The sequence below is a fragment of the Pinus tabuliformis genome, chromosome 5_2 (genome assembly GCF_031772625.1).
Source record: "Pinus tabuliformis cultivar Carrire ecotype Pingquan chromosome 5_2, CPIR1, whole genome shotgun sequence".
In the NCBI taxonomy this organism is placed as follows: Eukaryota; Viridiplantae; Streptophyta; class Pinopsida; order Pinales; family Pinaceae; genus Pinus; species Pinus tabuliformis.
In genome coordinates this window covers 565,248,428-565,270,291 of record NC_142306.1, presented here as the reverse complement: position 1 = coordinate 565,270,291, position 21,864 = coordinate 565,248,428, and the positions used below count along the sequence as shown (strand labels likewise).

At 39.0% G+C, this 21,864-nt stretch overlaps 1 protein-coding gene across 2 annotated transcripts in view; it reads left to right on the top strand.

The window, feature by feature from the left end:
- The window catches only part of LOC149160214 (syntaxin-71-like), a 347,967-nt gene that overhangs the window by 201,083 nt on the left and 125,020 nt on the right, over positions 1-21,864 (top strand). The window contains exons 5-8 of one of the 2 annotated variants that reach the window (XM_089436674.1): positions 3,369-3,437; positions 3,524-3,568; positions 3,674-3,736; positions 4,022-4,098. In XM_089436674.1, the coding sequence (XP_089292800.1) occupies positions 3,369-3,437; positions 3,524-3,568; positions 3,674-3,736; positions 4,022-4,098 (254 nt within the window). Of the gene's footprint in view, positions 1-3,368; positions 3,438-3,523; positions 3,569-3,673; positions 3,737-4,021; positions 4,103-21,864 lie in introns of those variants that run through there. The other variant, XM_089436675.1, reaches the window with a different exon arrangement.

Below are 21,864 nucleotides of genomic sequence, written 5' to 3'. Positions count from 1 at the left end.
CTAGATTGGGAACGTGTGTGGGCTGATCTGCATTAGGAGGAGATGAGGCGATATATGGTGAAGATTTCCATCAGTGGTGCTAGCAGCAGTAGTGGGATGAAGCAAGTAAAGGAGGAGGAAGACGTGGCCCTCGCATTTAAGGGGCAACAGGAGCAACGTAGGAGGAAGAAGGACATTTCCAAGACCAAGTACTTTAGGTGTGGTGAGCTTGGCCACTACAACACTAAGTGTCCTCTCAGAAAAAAGGACAAAGAGGAGAAGCAAAATCAATAGGCTGCATCCGCTGAGATCGACAGGTTGTCCTCTAGACTGGAGGAAGAGTTTGCCATGATCACCGAGTTACCTCCAGGGGTGAGGTGGGGTGATTTGGAGTTGTAGCTCGAGAGAGCTACAGGATGGGTAGGATTCTTGACGAGGTCCACCTCATGAATCAATACCTTGCTAAGGGAGCCCAAGATATGCAATAGCAGGATGGATCAGTGGCAGTTGGTGCAGTTAGGTGCCAGAGTGACATATGCAGTAGCTAGTAGCTAGTAGCAGGTCAAAGACTGAGCAATGCAGAGCAGAGTTGGCAGCAGTGCAGAGTCAGCAACAACGCAGAGGCTTTAGTGACAACGTAGAGTCTAGCACCAGTCAGGACTTAGGTGACAGATGCATCATACTGACCACAGTTGGTTCAGTATTTGGATGCTTTTCCATTGCAGTTGTTACAGTGGCAACAATAGTAGTTGGAGAAGGTTACAGTGTAGATGCAGTGTTGGTAGCAGTTCAAAAGGGCCAACAACAACACGGATGAACAATCAGAGTTGTGCAGTGGCTAATGGGCAGTAGAGCGGGCAGTAGAGCTAGACATCAACAGTGCAACAAGAGATGGTGCAGAGATAGAGTGATGCTTCAATGTGTTGCAGCACTAGAGCACATTCATCGCTAAGAGGGAGTGTTGATTTCTGTAGCATCGGATGTGCTCTAGTCTCGAGATTTTGTAGAGAGGCTAAGACACATGCATTCTCCAAGACCCATAAATCGTTTGGGAAAATTCCACCTGGAGATGGTTTAATTAAAATAATTAATCATTTTTTAATGTATTCCCAAGTCTAAACTTAGGAAATGTGATTAATTAAAGGGTATTAACTAAATATGGTGCGAACTTCTAGAAGAAGACGAGGATCAACTCCCAGTTAATTGTAGCCTTGATTATGTTTTAATCTTGGCCATTGGTCCTCTAACGAGAGATTATAAGGAGGAGCTTGATGGGCACTTGGAGAACACACCAAGATAGTGAGATCTAGAGATCGAATTTCTCAAGAGTAGCAGCACTGAGTTGCCGGAGAGAGATCGAGTGATCTTCTTGTAGTGAGGGGCAGGGATAGTAGTATGGAGGAGCATTTTCTAGTTCCGAAGAGTGCAAAGTAGAGAAGGCAACGAGAGGTTTAGAGAGGCAGCGCAATACCACGCAGAGACAACACAGAGCTTTAGAGGGAGTCTGTATTTTTGCTTGGAGCAGTCAAGATCTAGAGCTAGAGTCGGGGTGTGAAACCGAAGGGCCAGAGGGTCGAAGTTCCAGTCAGCAGAAGATCAGAAGAGGAGGTGACGCAGTTCCTAGATGCTGTGACGTAGATATGCGTAGGCTGACGTAGAGGTAATGTGGGGCTAGCCATCCAGAGCTTGGATCAGATTCGGATCGCCAGTGACATTGTGAGATTTTTCTCACTACCTCTTTGCCAGTTTATTCTTTGTATCAGATTGCCAGTTTGGGCATCTAATGATTTGTACTCAGTTTACTACTGCATAATAATAAAACCCTCAGCTGCTGTACTGGTTTTCCCAAGTTGGGTTTTTTTGGGAACATTGGTCCAAAAACAACGGTGTAATTGTGTGTGTTTGTTTCTCTCCTGTGCAGTCTTTTATGTTGTGAAGGGTACAGTATATTAGTTTCGATATTTTCTGTAGGAAACTACAAATAATTTGTTCAGTTAATTTAACAAATAGAAGAAACTTAATCAGTTGCTGCAGTAGGATTCGGGATCGCCGACTTTTCACATTGTGCTTCTATCCCTAGGTCTCTACATAGAAAGTAAATTGCCTCCCATTGGAGCCTTGAGCCATTGTTGTGTGTTTCTTGTAGAGGGCCTAGTCAAGTCACATCACACACATCATATTTGGAATATCTATCTTAGGTGACCCTATCACATACTATGACTCTTCCCATCCGTGAAAATCCGTAAAGAGAAAGGGGTTTTCGCTGTGGCGATAGTGGGCCACTAGCTCATTGTTGTCTCTTGGTCTAGTTTATGCCTTGTAGGGTTTCCCTCTCCAAACCCCGCTAGATTTTGCAGCAACAAGATACATGGGGAACATGGAAAGTGGTAAGTATAAAAGTCATAGAATGCTACTGTCATTAGAGCCTCCTATTTGTGCCCCTCCTAGATAGTGAAAGAAAGTCCTCAAGGAATGTCACACTGGACTAGGGGCAGGTGATAATCACCAAGGCGAAGCATGGGAACAAGTGTACAACCAAAAGCATTTTATCATCCAATTCAACTTGTGATCCATACTAGAATGCCCTTAAACATTAAATGAAAGTACTTGAATCCAAAAATGGTTATGCATGTCATAATAGATGACCCACCTTCATTGGATGAGAGACATCTGAGGCTGGGTATCAATGGATCATGATAGAGCTGCTGGCTGGAAAGCTGAAACAACGGGAGAAAAATTCTCTTGGGGATAACCCATGTTGGTGGGTAACACCCCTAACACCCCCTAAAAATATCCCATGAATATGCTTTTGAGGAACTTTGGGAAACCAAAATTCTGGAGTCTGAGCATAATCCTATTTTCTGTGGTTGTTTTTTTCTTGTCATTTGACCCTTTTAAACCCATTCTATTGGTTATCAAAATTGTTGATAGCCTCCATGGTTTTAGTGTTTATTCCTCTAGCAAAATATTTTTCAATGTCAAAACATTCTCTTCTATAGGAATTTAGGAACATTCATTCCTTCCAAATGACTTGATAGGAAACTTCCATTCCAGCGCATTTGCATATTTATGGCTTTGCATTATGGTCTTGATTTCAGCTTAAAAATTCTGTGCAAACTCCTGAGGAATTGAAGGGTTTTCCTGTACTCCACCACCTTGGTCTCAATTAGATTACTGTCTTTAGCCAGAATATCAAAATCTCTATCTTTGTAATAAATTTAAGCAAAAATTCATGTAAACTGGCTATTTGCTATAGTTGTGTGTCAATAAATATGCATAAAGATATTCTTATGTGATCACTGTGAAAGTGAATGCTGGATTGAAGATATATACTATATACCAGGGTGACAAAACTAAGGCTGTCTAATTTATAATTCTGGTGACTGCAGGACCAAGGCCTGGATGTGATTGCAGAGGGACTTGAAACCTTGAAAAATATGGCAGAAGATATACATGAGGTCAGTCTTCTTGGGTTGTAAGTATGACAGTGAAGTGGATTTGGAAGTCCTATTATTCTTACTAATACTTCTAATGTTGTTTGCAGGAATTGGACAGGCAGGTTCCCATTATAGATGAAATTGATACAAAAGTAAGTGAGGTTCTCTGCTCTCTTTACTTGGAAGCAGGATGTGGAATATGTTTTCTTTATTGACTAATCACATATTGAAATTGTTTCCTTTTATTTATAATTCAGGCGGATCTAGCAACTGCTAACCTGAAGAACACAAATGTTAGGTTGAAAGAAACACTTGTAAAGGTAATCTATGCATCATTCCCAGTTATGGCTTGTGGATTTAGTTTTTTTTTTTATATTATTTTACGAAGTCTGCCTTTCCTTTGGCTGTTTTAAGTGCAATCAATAAAATGATTAAGTTCTTACTTATTCCAATCATGTAGAAAGACAATGACCATGAGAGAGACAAAATAGGATTGGCAGCCTGAAACATAATGACTTAAAGTGAGCATTTGCAAGTTTTGAGTAATAGACAATGCGAATGAATCAGATTTCTTATGCAACTCCACTCTTCAATTACTATTGCAGTTGCGTTCCAGTCGCAATTTTTGTATTGATATTATACTTCTTTGCATAATATTGGGGATTGCAGCATATCTATACAAGTAAGCATCCTCATTTTTCTAGTGATTTGAGTACAGCTTTGATTTTTCTAGTTATTTGAGTACAGCTTTGATTTTTCTATATTGAAATAAAACAAACCCTTGGAATCTGTCTTCTGGTCCTCTTTGTAATTGCAACCAATCATGTGTTTCTTATAGTGTAGATGTGATAGAGATAGTGCCACAGAGATGCTTGGTTTATTGTTGTACTATTGAAATTTAGAAGCATATGGAACCTTCTTATTGTATGACTCGTAATGGCAATTTCTTTGAGCATTGGGACCAGCTGAGATTGCATTGTGGTTGATCTCATTACAGTGTAGCTTTTTCTTGTTGACTGCAATTCCTGGTTTTCCAGTCTAGATGAATATCGAGATAGTGGATTGTAACTTTGACGACATGACTGGATTTTTTGGAATTTCAAAACTTTGAATGTTTCGAATCCCATGTAAAAATAGCTTATCTACATAAAATGGCAATATTGGATGAAGGTTCTGCTGAACATAAATAGTTGGCTATATCCTTCAATGGCAGTTGAATTTTTCAAATACATGAGACTAAATGGCGGAGTGCCCATTTCACTTGTGTACTACACAATCCATATACTAGATGTGTTTTTCTTTTACCAATGGCAAATAAGATTGAGGGTAACTTCGAAGGACAATTTGGTTCATTTTGTTGGTGAAAACATTAAAGTTCACTGTTTTGTTTATGACTTGTTACATTACGTATCTCCCAATAAACTGATGTCTTGCCATATGGGTTGATCGTGAGTGGGGTTGCTGGTTGAAAACAGGAGCTGTGAGATGCCTTATATCTTGGTATTGCATGAGTAGTTCTGATAGATTCCTCTGGTTCTACTTTTGGGTTGGGACTTGTTTTGTGCTGCAGGATTATTGGTTTGAGTATTTTTGCCTTTTCTCCAAGCTATGGTTTCAATAAGGAAACAAATTCTCTCCACGACTCCAAGTTGTTCTTGGAAGGCCAAAAACTTGACCTTCCCCAGGGGCTTTGTCAGAATATCGGCGACCTGCTCATCAGCCCCAATGTGATGGACCCTCATTGCTTCTCATTGTACCATATCCCGGATAAAGTGGTACCTGATATCTATATGCTTGGAGCAATCATGAAACATGGGATTCTCTGATAATCGGATCCCACTCTGGTTGTCGCAGAGGATCATGGTGGTATCCAACACATGTCCAAACGACTCATTGAAGAGCTTCCTCAACCAAACAACTTCACAGGAGGCCATACTAGCAGCTATGTATTCGGCCTCGGTGGTGCTCAAGGCAACTGATTTCTGCTTCTTTCTCATCTAGGATATCGAAGCAGAACCCAAAGAAAAACAACATCTAGAATTGCTCTTGCGATCCACCACACTGCCAGCCCAATTAGCATCAGAATAATCCTGCAGCCTCACATCTCCGAGAGTGTATCTTAGTCCATGAGTGATTGTGCCCCAAAAATATCTTAGAAGATTCTTGGCACCAATCCAATGTATATGATGGGGCTTGTTGTCGCGCAGATTGGCACGACAATGCTCGGACCGGGGGCTGTCACTCTGATCCCCGATCCCTCCGTTTAAGCCCGTCTCCCGCGGCTAAGGGGGGTAGACCCTGCGAGATAGTGAAGACCAACTGCCAAACAGTTGGGTGGGAGACAAGATACACGATATGATAAGCACTAGATGGATTTAGAGATTTAATAGGCTAGTGCCTTGTGGAGTCAATGCTTAAATGATTACTTTTTAAATGATAAAGAAACATGGACCATGAATAACAACCATCTAGCATCAGCTAAATCATGTGACCAAAACGATATCCGGCAACTGAAAGCTTTGAAGAGATAAATGCCTTAAATCACCACGAGAATCATAAACCATCAGCCAGATATCAATTTCGCATCTCGGCTTGAACACTTTAGATCTCAGCAATAAAGATATAACGTGAAAGCTCCTGAGACTTGCAAAAAATAATTTCCCACAAAAAATTTTATTTTTCAAATTTTTTTTTTTTTTTAAATCTTTTTTTTTTTTAAATTTTTTATTTTTCAATATTATGGAAATTAAAAATAAATCCTAAAAAAAAAAATTAAAATTCTAAAACTAATCTAATTTTAAAACTAAACTAAACAAAACAAAAACATTTTTATTTTTTATATTATAAAAATAAAAAAAAATAAAAAATCTAAAACTAAATTCTAACCATTAAAAATAAAATGAAAAATATATTTTTTCATTTTTTATTATTTCTATTCTAAAATAAAACAAAAATTTAAATCTAATTAAAGTTAAATCCCTAAAATCTAAAATCTATAAAATCAAGAAACAATTAACTAATATCTAAATATAACTTAACTAAAATCTAAAACGATTAAATTTAAAATCTAAAATTATAAACAAAATCTAAGAGTGAAATCGCATTTTTTATGTTTTGTGTATATGTCAAAACCTAAATATAAAACAAATGAAATCGAATTAAAACTATACTAAACCCTGTCTAACGCTAACCTTAATCGAAACTGCAAACCTAACGTAAACCCAGAGAACAAATACGCAGGTATATACACGAAAATGACGGCGGACTAATTCATGAATCGATTTTACCTGCTGAAATGAACCAAACCTTCGACGGATAGCTGAGAATTTCTGCGGTGACTGGTAAGGCGGAATCGTGACGGCTCAGGTAAGAATGGATCGGCTTGAAGCACACACCAGACACACGATGATATACTGAATCGTGAACCTGGCTCAGCGAAAGGATGAATGCACAAATCGAATAGCGTAACGACAGGACCATAACCCGTGGCTCAGATAAATCGTAACGGCGTGTAACAGTTTGGACGAGAATCATAGCCCTGGACAGAAGCTTGATTGCATATTGCATACACGATGAATAAAGAACCAAATTTGAATCGAAACCCCGTGAACGCAGATGTATATGCTGGCCGAATGATAGACCGAGCAAATCCACGTATATTTCCCACGCTGACAGTCGATGCTAAATCCGCAGGCAGGTCACTTGTTTATCTTTGTTTGTATGCAGAGAAATCATTGGATGTTCGCAGCAAGATTTGTCGACAGCAACAGATATTATCACCCATGCACGCAGCCTTTTTTGAAAACTGATTTTGCAGCTACGCTCTGACAGATAGTTTCTGAAAACCCTATAGCTGAAAACATAGAAATACAAAACCCTAATGAAAAAAATGTGAAAAGCAGAAGTTTGAAAACCCTAAAAAAAAAATGAAACCCTAAGAGAACTTAATAATTTAGAGATTTGACCCCTGAAATGCCAGATTTGACAATAATTGCAGTAATGTTTTCAGTATATCAGAAATTTTGAACTTCACTGTGAACAGAAAGAAAATCTCTCAATGTAAAACAGAAAAGAAACTCTTAATGATTAACCCAGGGAACAATCAGCTGGGCTCTGCACAGAAAGTGCTTGCGGGAGTTGGCTGGTTCAGCCGAGAACTTCCCCGAACGCCCACAAAATTTCCTTCAAAAAAATGTTTTCCTGCACATTTCAAGCAACCATCAGCAAAGAGAGAGAGAAAGCTGCTAGATCTCAGGAAATGATGGAGATACCTGCCATTATTTCAGAAACCCTAGCAGCCCTCAAACCCTAGCAGGTGAACAAGATACCTGTGCTCACACTACTCTAAAAACAAGCTATGATTAATGGCTGAAAACTGAAATATGCAGAAAATTAAAGATCTCACAGCAATTCCAGAGAGCAACACCAACACGATTTGGACCCCAAAGTCTTTTTATTAACCAGAAAATCAGATTACAAGAGAGCTTTTTCAGTACAGACTCACAGATCAGATGATCTGAAATGACCACCTAAGACCCTATAAAAAGGAAATGATCCCAACGGCTAGTTTTGGGTGATCCATGTAGAACTGATATCGACCGTTGATGAGGATCAAGACATCTCTTGATCTCATCCGTCGATTTATTAACTTTAAATATTATTATTTTATTAGTTAGGGTTTTTGCTTCATTTTTTAATTTTTTATTATTTTATTATTTTTATTCATTTTTTAAATTTTTTAATTCATTTTAAGATGGATCATCAAACTAAGCCGTTGGAAACATCACCTAGGACCTAGGACCTAGGACTCATGAGGGGATTTACAACTTTTTCAACCCTCAAGACACATTACATCATGACTTTTACAAAATTACATCTTAAGGGACAAACCCATTTAATACAGACCCTCACAAAACACCCAGTTCTGTGACACAACTATAATCTAGCAGATTAACATATAAGATTCTCCTAAAGTTCTGATGACGAAATCCATCCCGGCTTTGGGGTCAGGTTTGAAGGAAAACTCTGCCGATCGTAGATCGGTGAGACGAAAAACCTCCCGGGACGCAGATCATCATTAGAAAGTTAGGTCCACCTAGGCAACTTTACATACATGACTCTGATCTGCTTAGATTATTTACAACTTATACATGCAGACTGGGTTTACAACAAAAAATGATCAAGCTGCTGATGATGGCAGGATGGCACGGACATGCTGCTCAGGAGCTACCCCTCTTTGCCAACAGAAAGGAGGTGTACTGCATGGGCAGTTGACCAGTAGGGGTCAACATCTGGCTCTACTTGGGGACACGTTGCTGCTTGCAGGAATGTGAGAATCCAGAATCTGCATCCATACAACACAAAAATAAGTAGCGTCCATCCATAAATCAGCATATACATTAAGCACAGGAAAGAAAAAAGCTCTTCATTTATTAACTATCTAAAGCAGAAATGAAAATGCGGAAAGAACAAGGAGTAGGGTTAGAAATACGCTACAAAGGATGCCCTACGGCATCAGATGTGTTCAATATAGTGCATACTGAGCATTTGCCTGCTTACAGGCAAATCTGTCGGCTGCTTGTCGGATGTGCCATGTCCAATTTTGCATATGGTAGGACTCTTTCCTATCCGAAAATCAAGCTGCTCACGGCCGTCTGATGCATCAAATCTTCGTCTAATCTTCTTCCTCTTGCGCTTCTTCTTTCTGGCTGGATGAATTACTGATGATCTGGAACTTTCTGTTTCGAAACTATCAGATGAAGTGTGTAAGTTATGCATGCTAAGTCTTTTTGTGTCTTGCATCTGATTTTTATCGTTTTTAAGCTTATCTGGATCACCTTCAATTATCCACTTAATGACCTCCTCATAGTAAGATGGAAATTGTTGCGGCAAATGAGAAGGCTCCTGGTTTTTCTTATCATCTGACCATTGTTGAATCTTTTGAACTTGTATTCTAATGGCATCCATCTGTCTATAGTGTTCAACCTTTATAGCACTAATTTGTCTGGCATGATGTTCTTCCATGTCTTTTATTACTTTAACATTTTCTTCCTTTATGTTCATCAAGCAATGCTGCATGGAATTTATTTCTTCTTCATGATTCGCTTGCATGTTTCCAATTTCCGTTTCATGTTTAGTTTTCATGGCCTCAATTTCCTTAGCATGCTGATTTTGCGTGTCCTCAATCTCCTTATTACGTTTTTCCAGATGGGTGCGTAAAGTTTTAACATCATTGATAAGATTAGTTTGGTTGCTTTCCAGATTTTTCACCAGCATCTTTAAATCTTGTATTATTTGCTTTTGCTCCTCCTTTTCATTGTCATTTATCCCTGATTTTTCACTATGATGATCTGCAATATTTCCGGTGGATGACACATTTTGACCTTGAAATTTTTCTTCAATAGCTGAATTACTTTCTTTCTGTTCAACAATTTTAGAAGTAGAAGGCAAGCTGTTTGGACTATCATATCTATCTTTAAAAGCATTGAGAATGTCTTGTAAAGAAGTGAAAAAATCATTAGGAAAGTTATTAAACCAATTCAAGGCATCACCCTCTAAAGAACGGACAAATAGACGCATCTTGAAATCTTCATTATTATATTGAGGAAATCTACAGTATAAGATCATTACACAAGTAAACATGTTTAAATGCCTTTTAACAACGACCGAATCATCACCCGAGAACTTAAGTAATTTACCAATGGCCTCTTTCGGAAGATCATGGAGATTATCAGTAAAATGACATGGTTTAAATGAATAATCCATGATGAACAATAAGGGATCAGATGGATGATAGAACTAGCTCTTTGCTCAAGAAAATCAAAAGATGAAAGAAGTGGAGTCGCCACTTGAACAATAAAACTGATTCTAAGATCCAAGAAGTAACCAACAAACAGATATGCGGGAGGCTTCTTGTCTGGGAAAAAATAAAAAATGGAGTCGCCACCCAAACAAGAAACACACCGAAGAGATGCTGCTGATATGTGATGAAAAGATGCCAAAATATTGAATCTGCCAGCTCAAATGAGAGATGAGAAGATGAGAAGATGAATGTCGATGAAACTCCAGGAACAAAAAAACTCTGTCCTCGGCAACGGCGCCAAAAATGTTGTTGCGCAGATTGGCACGACAACGCTCGGACCGGGGGCTGTCACTCTGATCCCCGATCCCTCCGTTTAAGCCCGTCTCCCGCGGCTAAGGGGGGTAGACCCTACGAGATAGTGAAGACCAACTGCCAAACAGTTGGGTGGGAGACAAGATACACGATATGATAAGCACTAGATGGATTTAGAGATTTAATAGGCCAGTGCCTTGTGGAGTCAATGCTTAAATGATTACTTTTTAAATGATAAAGAAACATGGACCATGAACAGCAACCATCTAGCATCAGCTAAATCATGTGACCAAAACGATATCCGGCAACTGAAAGCTTTGAAGAGATAAATGCCTTAAATCACCACGAGAATCATAAACCATCAGCCAGATATCAATTTCGCATCTCGGCTTGAACACTTTAGATCTCAGCAATAAAGATATAACGTGAAAGCTCCTGAGACTTGCAAAAAATAATTTCCCACAAAAAATTTTATTTTTCAATTTTATTTTATTTTTTTTAATTTTTAATTTTTCAATATTATGGAAATTAAAAATAAATCCTAAAAAAAAAAAATTAAAATTCTAAAACTAATCTAATTTTAAAACTAAACTAAACAAAACAAAAACATTTTTATTTTTTATATTATAAAAATAAAAAAAAAGAAAAAATCTAAAACTAAATTCTAACCATTAAAAATAAAACTAAAAATATATTTTTTTCATTTTTTATTATTTCTATTCTAAAATAAAACAAAAATTTAAATCTAATTAAAGTTAAATCCCTAAAATCTAAAATCTATAAAATCAAGAAACAATTAACTAATATCTAAATATAACTTAACTAAAATCTAAAACGATAAAATTTAAAATCTAAAATTATATACAAAATCTAAGAGTGAAATCGCATTTTTTATGTTTTGTGTATATGTCAAAACCTAAATATAAAACAAATGAAATCGAATTAAAACTATACTAAACCAGTGTTGCACGAAGCGCCCCCCCCGGTTCCAAGCCCCGAAGCGCGTCCCGTACGGAAGCGCCTAGGAAGCTTGGCCGGAAGCGCGCTTCCGAAGCGCCGAGCTTCGTACGGCGCTTCCTAGACGCTTCCCAGACGCTTCCCAGGCGCTTCCCAGACGCTTCCAGGACGCTTCCAGAAAAGCTTCCAGAAAAGCTTCCGGAAAAGCATTTAGAAAATCGTTTTTTTTTCAATTTTTTTTTAAATTTTAGGTGAGTTTGCTTGTTGGGGGTGGGTCCACCTTGGGTTAGGGTGACAAATGAAAGCAAAAAAAAATATAAATATAGCAGATGCTCCCTCATGGTAATGTTAAATTCTTAAAGTAAAAGTGACATTCTCCTTTATTTTTCATTTTCATCCTTTTACTTAAATTTTTAACATTACCATGAAATGACTCAGAATGTTTGAGAGTGGTTCCAGCCTCATTGGACTTCATATGGAGAAAATAGAATTTCATATCCTATTCAAAATTCAGCATACTTAACAGTTTTCAGGTATTCAGGATCAATGGGATTGTGGCATTTCATTAGATTATATCAAGTATGAAGGTATGCGATTAGCATTTAATCAAGAGCACCAAGCCCTATATGTACCCTGGTGTTGGTGGTGTTAATTGTTGAACTCCTTTGTCACGCGGCACACCCTTAGCAAAAAATTACCTTTCAATCAAGTCAAAATCATCGATCAAACATGTTAAGCTTTTTCTACCATATTTTAAGTCTTGAATTAGGTAGTTTGATCAAAATTGGGCAATGTTGACTAATATCCCTAGACAATCGAGGTAGAGGCAAAGGCTAGACAAGAGGAGAAGAATCTAGATTCTAGATCATTAATGTACAATGGATGTTATATCTATCTTGATTTATGCAAAAATATGCATGTTTTCATGTCTTCTACAATTAATTTGGTATTTGGAATGTTTGTTTTGAGTATAAATGCAAAAAAATATAAATATATATATATATATATATATATATATATATATAGCAGACGCTTCCGCGGACGCTTCGCTTCCTAGATTTTTGGAAAATGACGCTTCCACGCTTCCGCTTCGCTCCCGCTTCGTGCAACATTGTACTAAACCCTGTCTAACGCTAACCTTAATCGAAACTGCAAACCTAACGTAAACCCAAAGAACAAATACGCAGGTATATACACGAAAACGACGACGGACTAATTCATGAATCGATTTTACCTGCTGAAATGAACCAAACCTTCGACGGATAGCTGAGAATTTCTGCGGTGACTGGTAAGGCGGAATCGTGACGGCTCAGGTAAGAATGGATCGGCTTGAAGCACACACCAGACACACGATGATATACTGAATCGTGAACCTGGCTCAGCGAAAGGATGAATGCACAAATCGAATAGCGTAACGACAGGACCATAACCCGTGGCTCAGATAAATCGTAACGACGTGTAACAGTTTGGACGAGAATCATAGCCCTGGACAGAAGCTTGATTGCATATTGCATACACGATGAATAAAGAACCAAATTTGAATCGAAACCCCGTGAACGCAGATGTATATGCTGGCCGAATGATAGACTGAGCAAATCCACGTATATTTCCCACGCTGACAGTCGATGCTAAATCCGCAGGCAGGTCACTTGTTTATCTTTGTTTGTATGCAGAGAAATCATTGGATGTTCGCAGCAGGATTTGTCGACAACAACAGATATTATCACCCATGCACGCAGCCTTTTTTGAAAACTGATTTTGCAGCTACGCTCTGACAGATAGTTTTTGAAAACCCTGTAGCTGAAAACACAGAAATACAAAACCCTAATGAAAAAAATGTGAAAAGCAGAAGTTTGAAAACCCTAAAAAAAAAATGAAACCCTAAGAGAACTTAATAATTTAGAGATTTGACCCCTGAAATGCCAGATTTGACAATAATTGCAGTAATGTTTTCAGTATATCAGAAATTTTGAACTTCACTGTGAACAGAAAGAAAATCTCTCAATGTAAAACAGAAAAGAAACTCTTAATGATTAACCCAGGGAACAATCAGCTGGGCTCTGCACAGAAAGTGCTTGCGGGAGTTGGCTGGTTCAGTCGAGAACTTCCCCGAACGCCCACAAAATTTCCTTCCAAAAAATGTTTTCCTGCACATCTCAAGCAACCATCAGCAAAGAGAGAGAGAAAGCTGCTAGATCTCAGGAAATAATGGAGATACCTGCCATTATTTCAGAAACCCTAGTAGCCCTCAAACCCTAGCAGGTGAACAAGATACCTGTGCTCACACTACTCTAAAAACAAGCTATGATTAATGGCTGAAAACTGAAATATGCAGAAAATTAAAGATCTCACAGCAATTCCAAAGAGCAACACCAACACGATTTGGACCCCAAAGACTTTTTATTAACCAGAAAATCAGATTACAAGAGAGCTTTTTCAGTACAGACTCACAGATCAGATGATCTGAAATGACCACCTAAGACCCTATAAAAAGGAAATGATCCCAACGGCTAGTTTTGGGTGATCCATGTAGAACTGATCTCGACCGTTGATGAGGATCAAGACATCTCTTGATCTCATCCGTCGATTTATTAACTTAAAATATTATTATTTTATTAGTTAGGGTTTTTGCTTCATTTTTTAATTTTTTATTATTTTATTATTTTTATTCATTTTTTAAATTTTTTAATTCATTTTAAGATGGATCATCAAACTAAGCCGTTGGAAACATCACCTAGGACCTAGGACCTAGGACTCATGAGGTGATTTACAACTTTTTCAACCCTCAAGACACATTACATCATGACTTTTACAAAATTACATCTTAAGGGACAAACCCATTTAATACAGACCCTCACAAAACACCCAGTTCTGTGACACAACTATAATCTAGCAGATTAACATATAAGATTCTCCTAAAGTTCTGATGACGAAATCCATCCCGGCTTTGGGGTCAGGTTTGAAGGAAAACTCTGCCGATCGTAGATCGGTGAGACGAAAAACCTCCCGGGACGCAGATCATCATTAGAAAGTTAGGTCCACCTAGGCAACTTTACATACATGACTCTGATCTGCTTAGATTATTTACAACTTATACATGCAGACTGGGTTTACAACAAAAAATGATCAAGCTGCTGATGATGGCAGGATGGCACGGACATGCTGCTCAGGAGCTACCCCTCTTTGCCAACAGAAAGGAGGTGTACTGCATGGGCAGTTGACCAGTAGGGGTCAACAGGGCTCAACCATATATTGGCTCAATGTGTTAATTGCAAAACATATGTCCAGACGGGAGTTCACCAAGAACATCAGTGCTCCTATGAGTTGATGATACTCAGAAGCATTTCCCAATTCTGGTCCAGCAACACTACCCCATAACTTCTTAAAGTTAAGTTCCATTGGAGTAGTCACAGGCTTGCAGTTCACCATCCCAAATCTTTCCAATATCTTCACAACATATTTTTTTTGAGAGAGGAAAATTTCACTTGGCTTTTGCTATACCTCCAACCCTAGGAAATAGTGCATCGGTCCTAGGTCCTTCATCTCAAATTTAGAAGGCAACTCCCTCTTACATTTGTGAATGAGAGGGTCTGCACTTCCATTAGCTCCATGCTTGATTTCGTAGAGCCACTTAGAGGTGACAACCGATTTGTCTTGGGGCCTAGGGACCACATCCCAGACATCATTTTTCATAATTGACTCGTATTTTTCATTCATAGCATCCTTCCATACTTGATGGTTCACGACTTCTTCGAATGATGAAGGCTCATTTTGAATGATAGTGCTCATGGCGGTCAAATATCCTTGATACCTGTTCGACTTCTTGCTTTCGTGGAAAGTTACCCTTGGTGCAACGTGTCTCTTGGCATCTTCGAGAATCTCCCTAAGCCATGAGGGTCTCCTTTTGTAGGAGGAGGGCTCATAAGGAGGAGGATCAATAGGATCCATAGGTTCATCAACATCAGGCATCATTTCATCTTCTTTTGCACCTTGATTTCTGGTGTGAGTTTCTTTGTCCTTCCTTAGGATAGAATGGTTGTTGATCTTCCTGAGGGCCATATCTTCGTTGAAGGTGACATCATGACTTATCTCAACTTCTTTTTTGACCAACGACATAAATTCTATATCCCTTAGAATTTTCACTATAGCCCACAAAGATTCCTTTCTTCCTAGATGCACCCAATTTGCTTCTTTTCTCTTTGGGCACATGAAAATATATGGGACTTCCAAAAATTCTAAAATGAGAGACATTGGGTTTCTTACAAGTGAACATTTCTTCGAGAGTCTTGGAGTCCAATGCTTGATGAGGGCATTGGTTTTGAACATACACGACGATGTTTGCAGCTTCAACCCATAGGAACTTTAAAAGGCCTTGATCATGAAGTATGACACAAAATGCTTCTACAAAAGAGTGATTCTTCCTTTCAGCCACACCATTCTGCTCAGGAGTGTATGGCGTTGTAGTCTCCCTCTTAATGCCAACTTCTCTGCTATAATCTTGGAATTCATTGGATTTGTACTCGATCCCATTATCAATCCTCAATATCTTGATTTTCTTCTCGGATTGGTTTTCGATCAAGGCTTTGAAGTATGGGAACTAGGTGAACACTTCATCCTTCTTTTTCAAGAAGTAGATCCAGGTCTTGCGAGAATAATCATCCGTAAAGGTGAGATAATATAAGTATCCTCCCAAAGAGTTTATGGGCATCATACCAAATACGTCAGAGTGGATCAATTGCAATATATCTGTGGTCTGGTTATTACTTGAGGGGAATGGTCCCCTTGTAAGTTTTCCTTCGGCACATCCCAGACATATATGTTGATGCTCTACTTTGAACTTGGGCATACCTGTCACTATCTGTCTCACATCGGGTAGGGCCTTATAATGAAGATGGGAAAACCTCGAGTGCCATAGTTCATATTGTAGAGATGTGTTGTAAGACATGGCTCCCATTGGACTTCCTCCAACTTGATACAAAGTGTCAACCTTGAACCCAAGAGTAAAAGCATCTTAATTTTTTTTTTTTCCAAACATGTACCTTTCCATTGATGAATGCCACCTTGAATCCTTTGTCCTCCATGGCTGAAATGGACACCAGGTTCTTCTTGAGATTAGGTACATATAGTACTTCTTGCAAATGAATAGTGTTACCTTGATTCAATTGAAGGGTAACATTCCCTACTCCCTTCATGGGATAGGTGGCATCGTCTCCAAGGATGATCTCCAAATTTCTCCTTTTTTTATCAGACTAGAGAGGGCTTCCTTGTATCCGGTGAAGTGCCTTGAGGCACCACTATCAATCAACCAATTTCCCAAAGTGTCCGGAGGAGAGGTAGTGGAGAGGGTCGATATAAGATAGTACTCTTTTTGCTTATTGTTAACAACATTTGATTCTTCATACCTGGAGTTCCTTGATTTCTTGGAGGGTCGACCATTTCCTTGATGTCTCGCATTCCTTTTTCCTTTGCCATTGGACTTGCCATTCCTTTGATCGTTGTTGTTGAAGTTGCCCCTGGAATGATTGTGATCATCATCTTGCGATGTGTCCTTTCTATTTGGACACTCGCTTGCATAGTGGCCAAAATTATTGCAAACAAAGCACCTGGCCTTCTTTCCTCCCTTAGATCCACGCTTTCCATGGAAATGACCTTTAGACCCTACATTATTTCTCATTTTGGTATGAGCGAAGAATGCAGTGGGGTTACTTCTATTAGAAGGCATTTCTTGCTCCACCATTCTTGTTTCTTCTTGAATGTATCTCGAGGAATTCGATAATTGTTGAGGACGATGGTTCTAAATACATACCACTCAGGTGGGAGTTCTCCAAGGGTGGTGAGAGTAAGTTCTCTGTTAGGAATGACTTCTCTAATCGAGAGTAGATCATTCTTGATCTCAGTAATCCTCAAGAAATAGGATTGAATATCCTCGTCCTTGCCCTTCTTAATATCCTTCAACTTATTGTTGAGAAAGAGAATTTGATTAGCATTACTAACCTTGAACATGCCGACCAACCTGTCGTATATCTCCTTGGAGGTCTTCAATTTAGAGATATAGGCCACCAGATGCTTGTCAATGGAATCCCTGATAATCTTCTTCGCTTTGATTTCAGCCTTATTGTACTTGTTCTTTGCAGCAGCCGGTGCATTTGAAGGAGGCTCAGGGATTTTACCCTGCACATAGTCCATCACTTCTTTTTCTTCCAAGGTCAAATCAAGAGACATCTTCCATCCATGATAGTCAGATTTATCATGGCGCTTGTCTTCAATAGAGAAGTAGGATGAGGAACCCATTGAACCTTTTGTCCTTGTCTAACTGCCTTTGGTGATTTCTCTTTCACTCTTGCTTGGGCTTTGTCTTCACCTAACCTCTGATACCATGTTAATATTAGGCAACAATGGTATGTTCTATGCTTTAGAGCAATTTTACTTCAATTTCTTTATTAGCCCAGTATCAATATCCAGATTAGCAATGACATCAACATGATAGTAAAATGTAGATAGAACATAAACATAAACAATAGAAGACAAGCCAAGATAGGAGGACACAAGATGTGGCACCAGTCAGGGACAAACCCCAATGTGGGGAAACCCTTGATCAAATCTTCTTTTAGTCTTCAATAGTTCAGCAGAGAGAGATAGTACAATTTACAAATCTGATAATTTATAACAACAACAAAAGAGCCCTAACCAGAAAAATCAACGTTGGTCAACAAGGCAGATTTGACCCTCAACAAATCGGTCAACTTTGGCCTCCAAACAACAAGATAAAACAACCCTCAAAACAGTCAAATTTAGCCTAGTCAAAGTCTGGTCAAACAACCCACCTGCAGTCAGCGCCAACTGCACTCAACGTTGGTCAACACTTGGTCAAACTTTCCAGAAATTCGGTCTCCTGAAATTTCGCTCTCTTGAAATTTCGGGCTCCTGAAATTTCGCTCTCCTGAAATTTTGGATGTGTGGAGAGAAAGAGGCCCATAAATCCGTACCAAATCAATGAGGAGAGAGAGAGAAAAGCGTGAAGATGAGTGTGTCCAAATGAGGCTAAGTCACCTTCTATTTATATGCAACGTTGAGGATGAATAGACGTGACTATTGGGCTTTTGAGCCTACATAAGTTTGCTGGCCGACCTTGACAATTTGACCATAATCAAAATAAATTCTTAACTTCATTTGTACATGTCAGAATCGGATGATCTTTAGATCAATCCTACACCTCTTGGAGAGAGGATTCCAAGAAAAATATCAGTTGTCATAAATAAGACGACCCATGTAGAGTTTGACCATCGTTGCCAATTTTAACAACACTCCTTATTGAAATGCTTCTCTCAATCTTGTGTTGCAGTATGGTGTGTCGTTGCCAATTTTAACAACACTCCTTATTGAAATGCTTCTCTCAATCTTGTGTTGCAGTATGGTGTGCCTTCTCTGTCTCCTTAGCCTTGCTTTTATAAAATTACATTGAGCTAAATCCCTAACCCTAATCTCCAAAGCGATTGACAACTGAGATTAGATCTCAGCTCACTTGAGATCAAGTGCTGAGATTAAAACGTTATAAATAAAGTAATTTACTTTACATCAATTAGCCAACATAATAATTATATCCTTTCCTAAGTTAAAGCTTATTCTAAGTTACAAAAGCAACTTGCTCACATTAGAGCAAGTGTCCTAAGGAGATTTGTGGTCGACTTCTGCACGTGTAGACACTTAGTCATGTGCATAAGTTCCTACCCAAGCTACAAACGTCAACCCTCCCTCTTAGCAACCTATAAACATCAACACTTCTGCCCCCTTGAACTGAATTTGATCATGGAATTGCATCCATTGTCATGTTGCTCCCTTTGAACTAGAAGCCTTCCTTACCACCTGGTCTAGAAACTTCCTCGAAGTCCTACTCCCCTTGGACTTGTTCCTAGAAGCCTCCTACTCATGAACATCTTGTTAGGTCATCTCATACCAAGAGAGCTTCTTGGTAGACTTGAAGGAATTTGTGGATTGCTCCTCTCCACTTGAACCTGAAGGCTGACTCCCTCTCAGTTGTTGGAGAATGTAGTAGGGCAGCTATTAATTCAATTCTCCTTAATCTTAATAATTTCTTGTGAATTTTATTTATCTTCTTATGTTTCTTTAGTAGATCTTGTCATCAAACAATTATCAAGAGCAAAAACAATCAAGACAATGGACACAAGAATTAGGCTCCAAGCCAGGGCAAAGCCCCTCCAAGGGGAAAACCCAGAGAGAATCTCTTCTCTTCTTATAGAATCTACTTCAAATGAGAAAACCAAGACCCAAAACCTTAGACCAAGTCTTCCTCCAAGCACCAAGCCAACCCTTAAAGAATCTCTTCCAAACAAGTCAAAGTTTGACCAAGTCAACGATGGTTAAACCACTTCAAATCTGCTTCACTTTAGAATTTCGGCCAACTACTTCATATTTGCAATTTCGGTCTCTTGGAACAATAAAAATCCTTATTTCTGGCACGTGTTAATCATCCAAGAATTTGATTACAATGATTTCTTCCAGATCATTTGAGCAAAGTTATCCCATAGTTTGCTCCAATCTGGTAGTTTCTCTCGTCCTAGAACCCCTGTCACAAACGTAGCCCAATGTTTTATGAATCTTCTTAGGCTACCCTTACAAGCTCCTCATCTAACACGACTATCCCACTAGCTCCAAGTTCATCTTGAACTCGCTGAATCCTAGTGACGTATGATGCCACTATGTCTAATTTAGTCATCTTTGTGTTCTTGAGCTCTTTCCTAAACACATTTTTCTAATTTTTATCATCACTCTTGATATAGATTCATCAAAGTGGTCCGCATCTCATGGGAACTATTCTTTCCTGATATGTGAGGGATCACATGATTCTTCACCCAATCCACGATGACATGTTTGTGTTAATTTTAAGCAACAATGATATGTTCTATGTTTTAGAGCAATTTTACTTCAATTTCTTTATTAGCCCAATATCAATATTCAGATTAGCAATCACATCAACATGATAGTAAAATGCAGAGAGAACATAAACATAAATAGTAGAAGACAAGCTAAGACCAGAAGACACAAGATGTGGCACCAACCAAGGACAAACCCCAGTGTGGGGAAACCCTTGATCAATTCTTCCTATAGTCTTCAATACTTCAGCAGAGAGAGAGATAGTACAATTTACAAATCTGATAATTTATAACAGCAGCAAAAGAGCCCTAACTAGTAAAGTCAATGCTGGTCAACAGGGCAGATTTGACCCTCAACAAATTGGTCAACTTTAGTGAACTTCAACCACCAAACAGAAAGATGAATCAGCTCTCAAAACAGCCTGAAAGCAGCCCAGTCAAATCTGGTCAAATAGCCAACCCTGTAGTCAGCCCTAGCTGTAGTCAACGCTGGTCAAAGTCAACGTTTGGCCTCGATTTCTGTGCCCAGAAATGCAGCTGGCCCAATTAGAAATACCTCACCCAAAAACGCAGTCAAACAGGTCAACTGTTAAAATTGGCAACTAGGGCCAAAATCCACATGGGTCATCTTATTTATGATGGCTGATACTTTTCTTGGATTCCTCTCTCTGAGAGGTGTAGGATTGATCTAAATATCATCCGATTTTGACATGTACAAATGAAGTTATCAATTTATTTTGATTATGGTCAAAATATCAAGGTCAACCTCTTCTATATGTCAGCTCACCGAATCCAATAGTCACGTTTCTTGACCCCCACCGATTGGTATATATAGAGGTGCTTTCTCCCTCATTCGAATCATCCAACAAGGCCATATACCTCTGAAATTTTCGGTGGAGAAAATGTGAGCCTAAGCCGCAACAAGGAGAAGCCTAAGGACAGTGTGGAAGAGGGCAAAAAGGTCAACGTACTTCTGTGATTGGGCCGCAGGAGCTGCAAGGATAGCATGGCACATTTGAAGGGTTATTTTTGCTTATGTTAAGGGTTGTTCTTTGGCTGGGTTTGCAGGACTGAATTGGAGTTAAACCGCAGTAAGAAGGAGACCTAATAGACAGTGTACAAGAAACCTATCAACATGGTTTCTTTGGTTGACGTAGGAGACAGCATGGAGGAGAAAGGACTCTTTCAAGGTATAAGGAGGGCTGTCTGAAATGCGGATTAGTGCCAGCAAGAAGAGTTGTTTAGGCTGTGGATAATGAAAGGATAATCGCAGTGGTTGAGGGCGTTTGTATGGGTCTGTTGCTACAACAAGTTGCTGAGCTAGGCTGCAGGCCATAGCCAACAACATGAGGCTGTTATAAGTGCTGCGTTGAGGGTTATTCAGCCAGCAAGGAGCAGCATGGTGGTGGAAGGGTCTCACCTTGGAGAACCATAGCTCTAGAGGCTTGATATGCTGAAATCAGTTGAAGATTAGAGGGCTGATAAG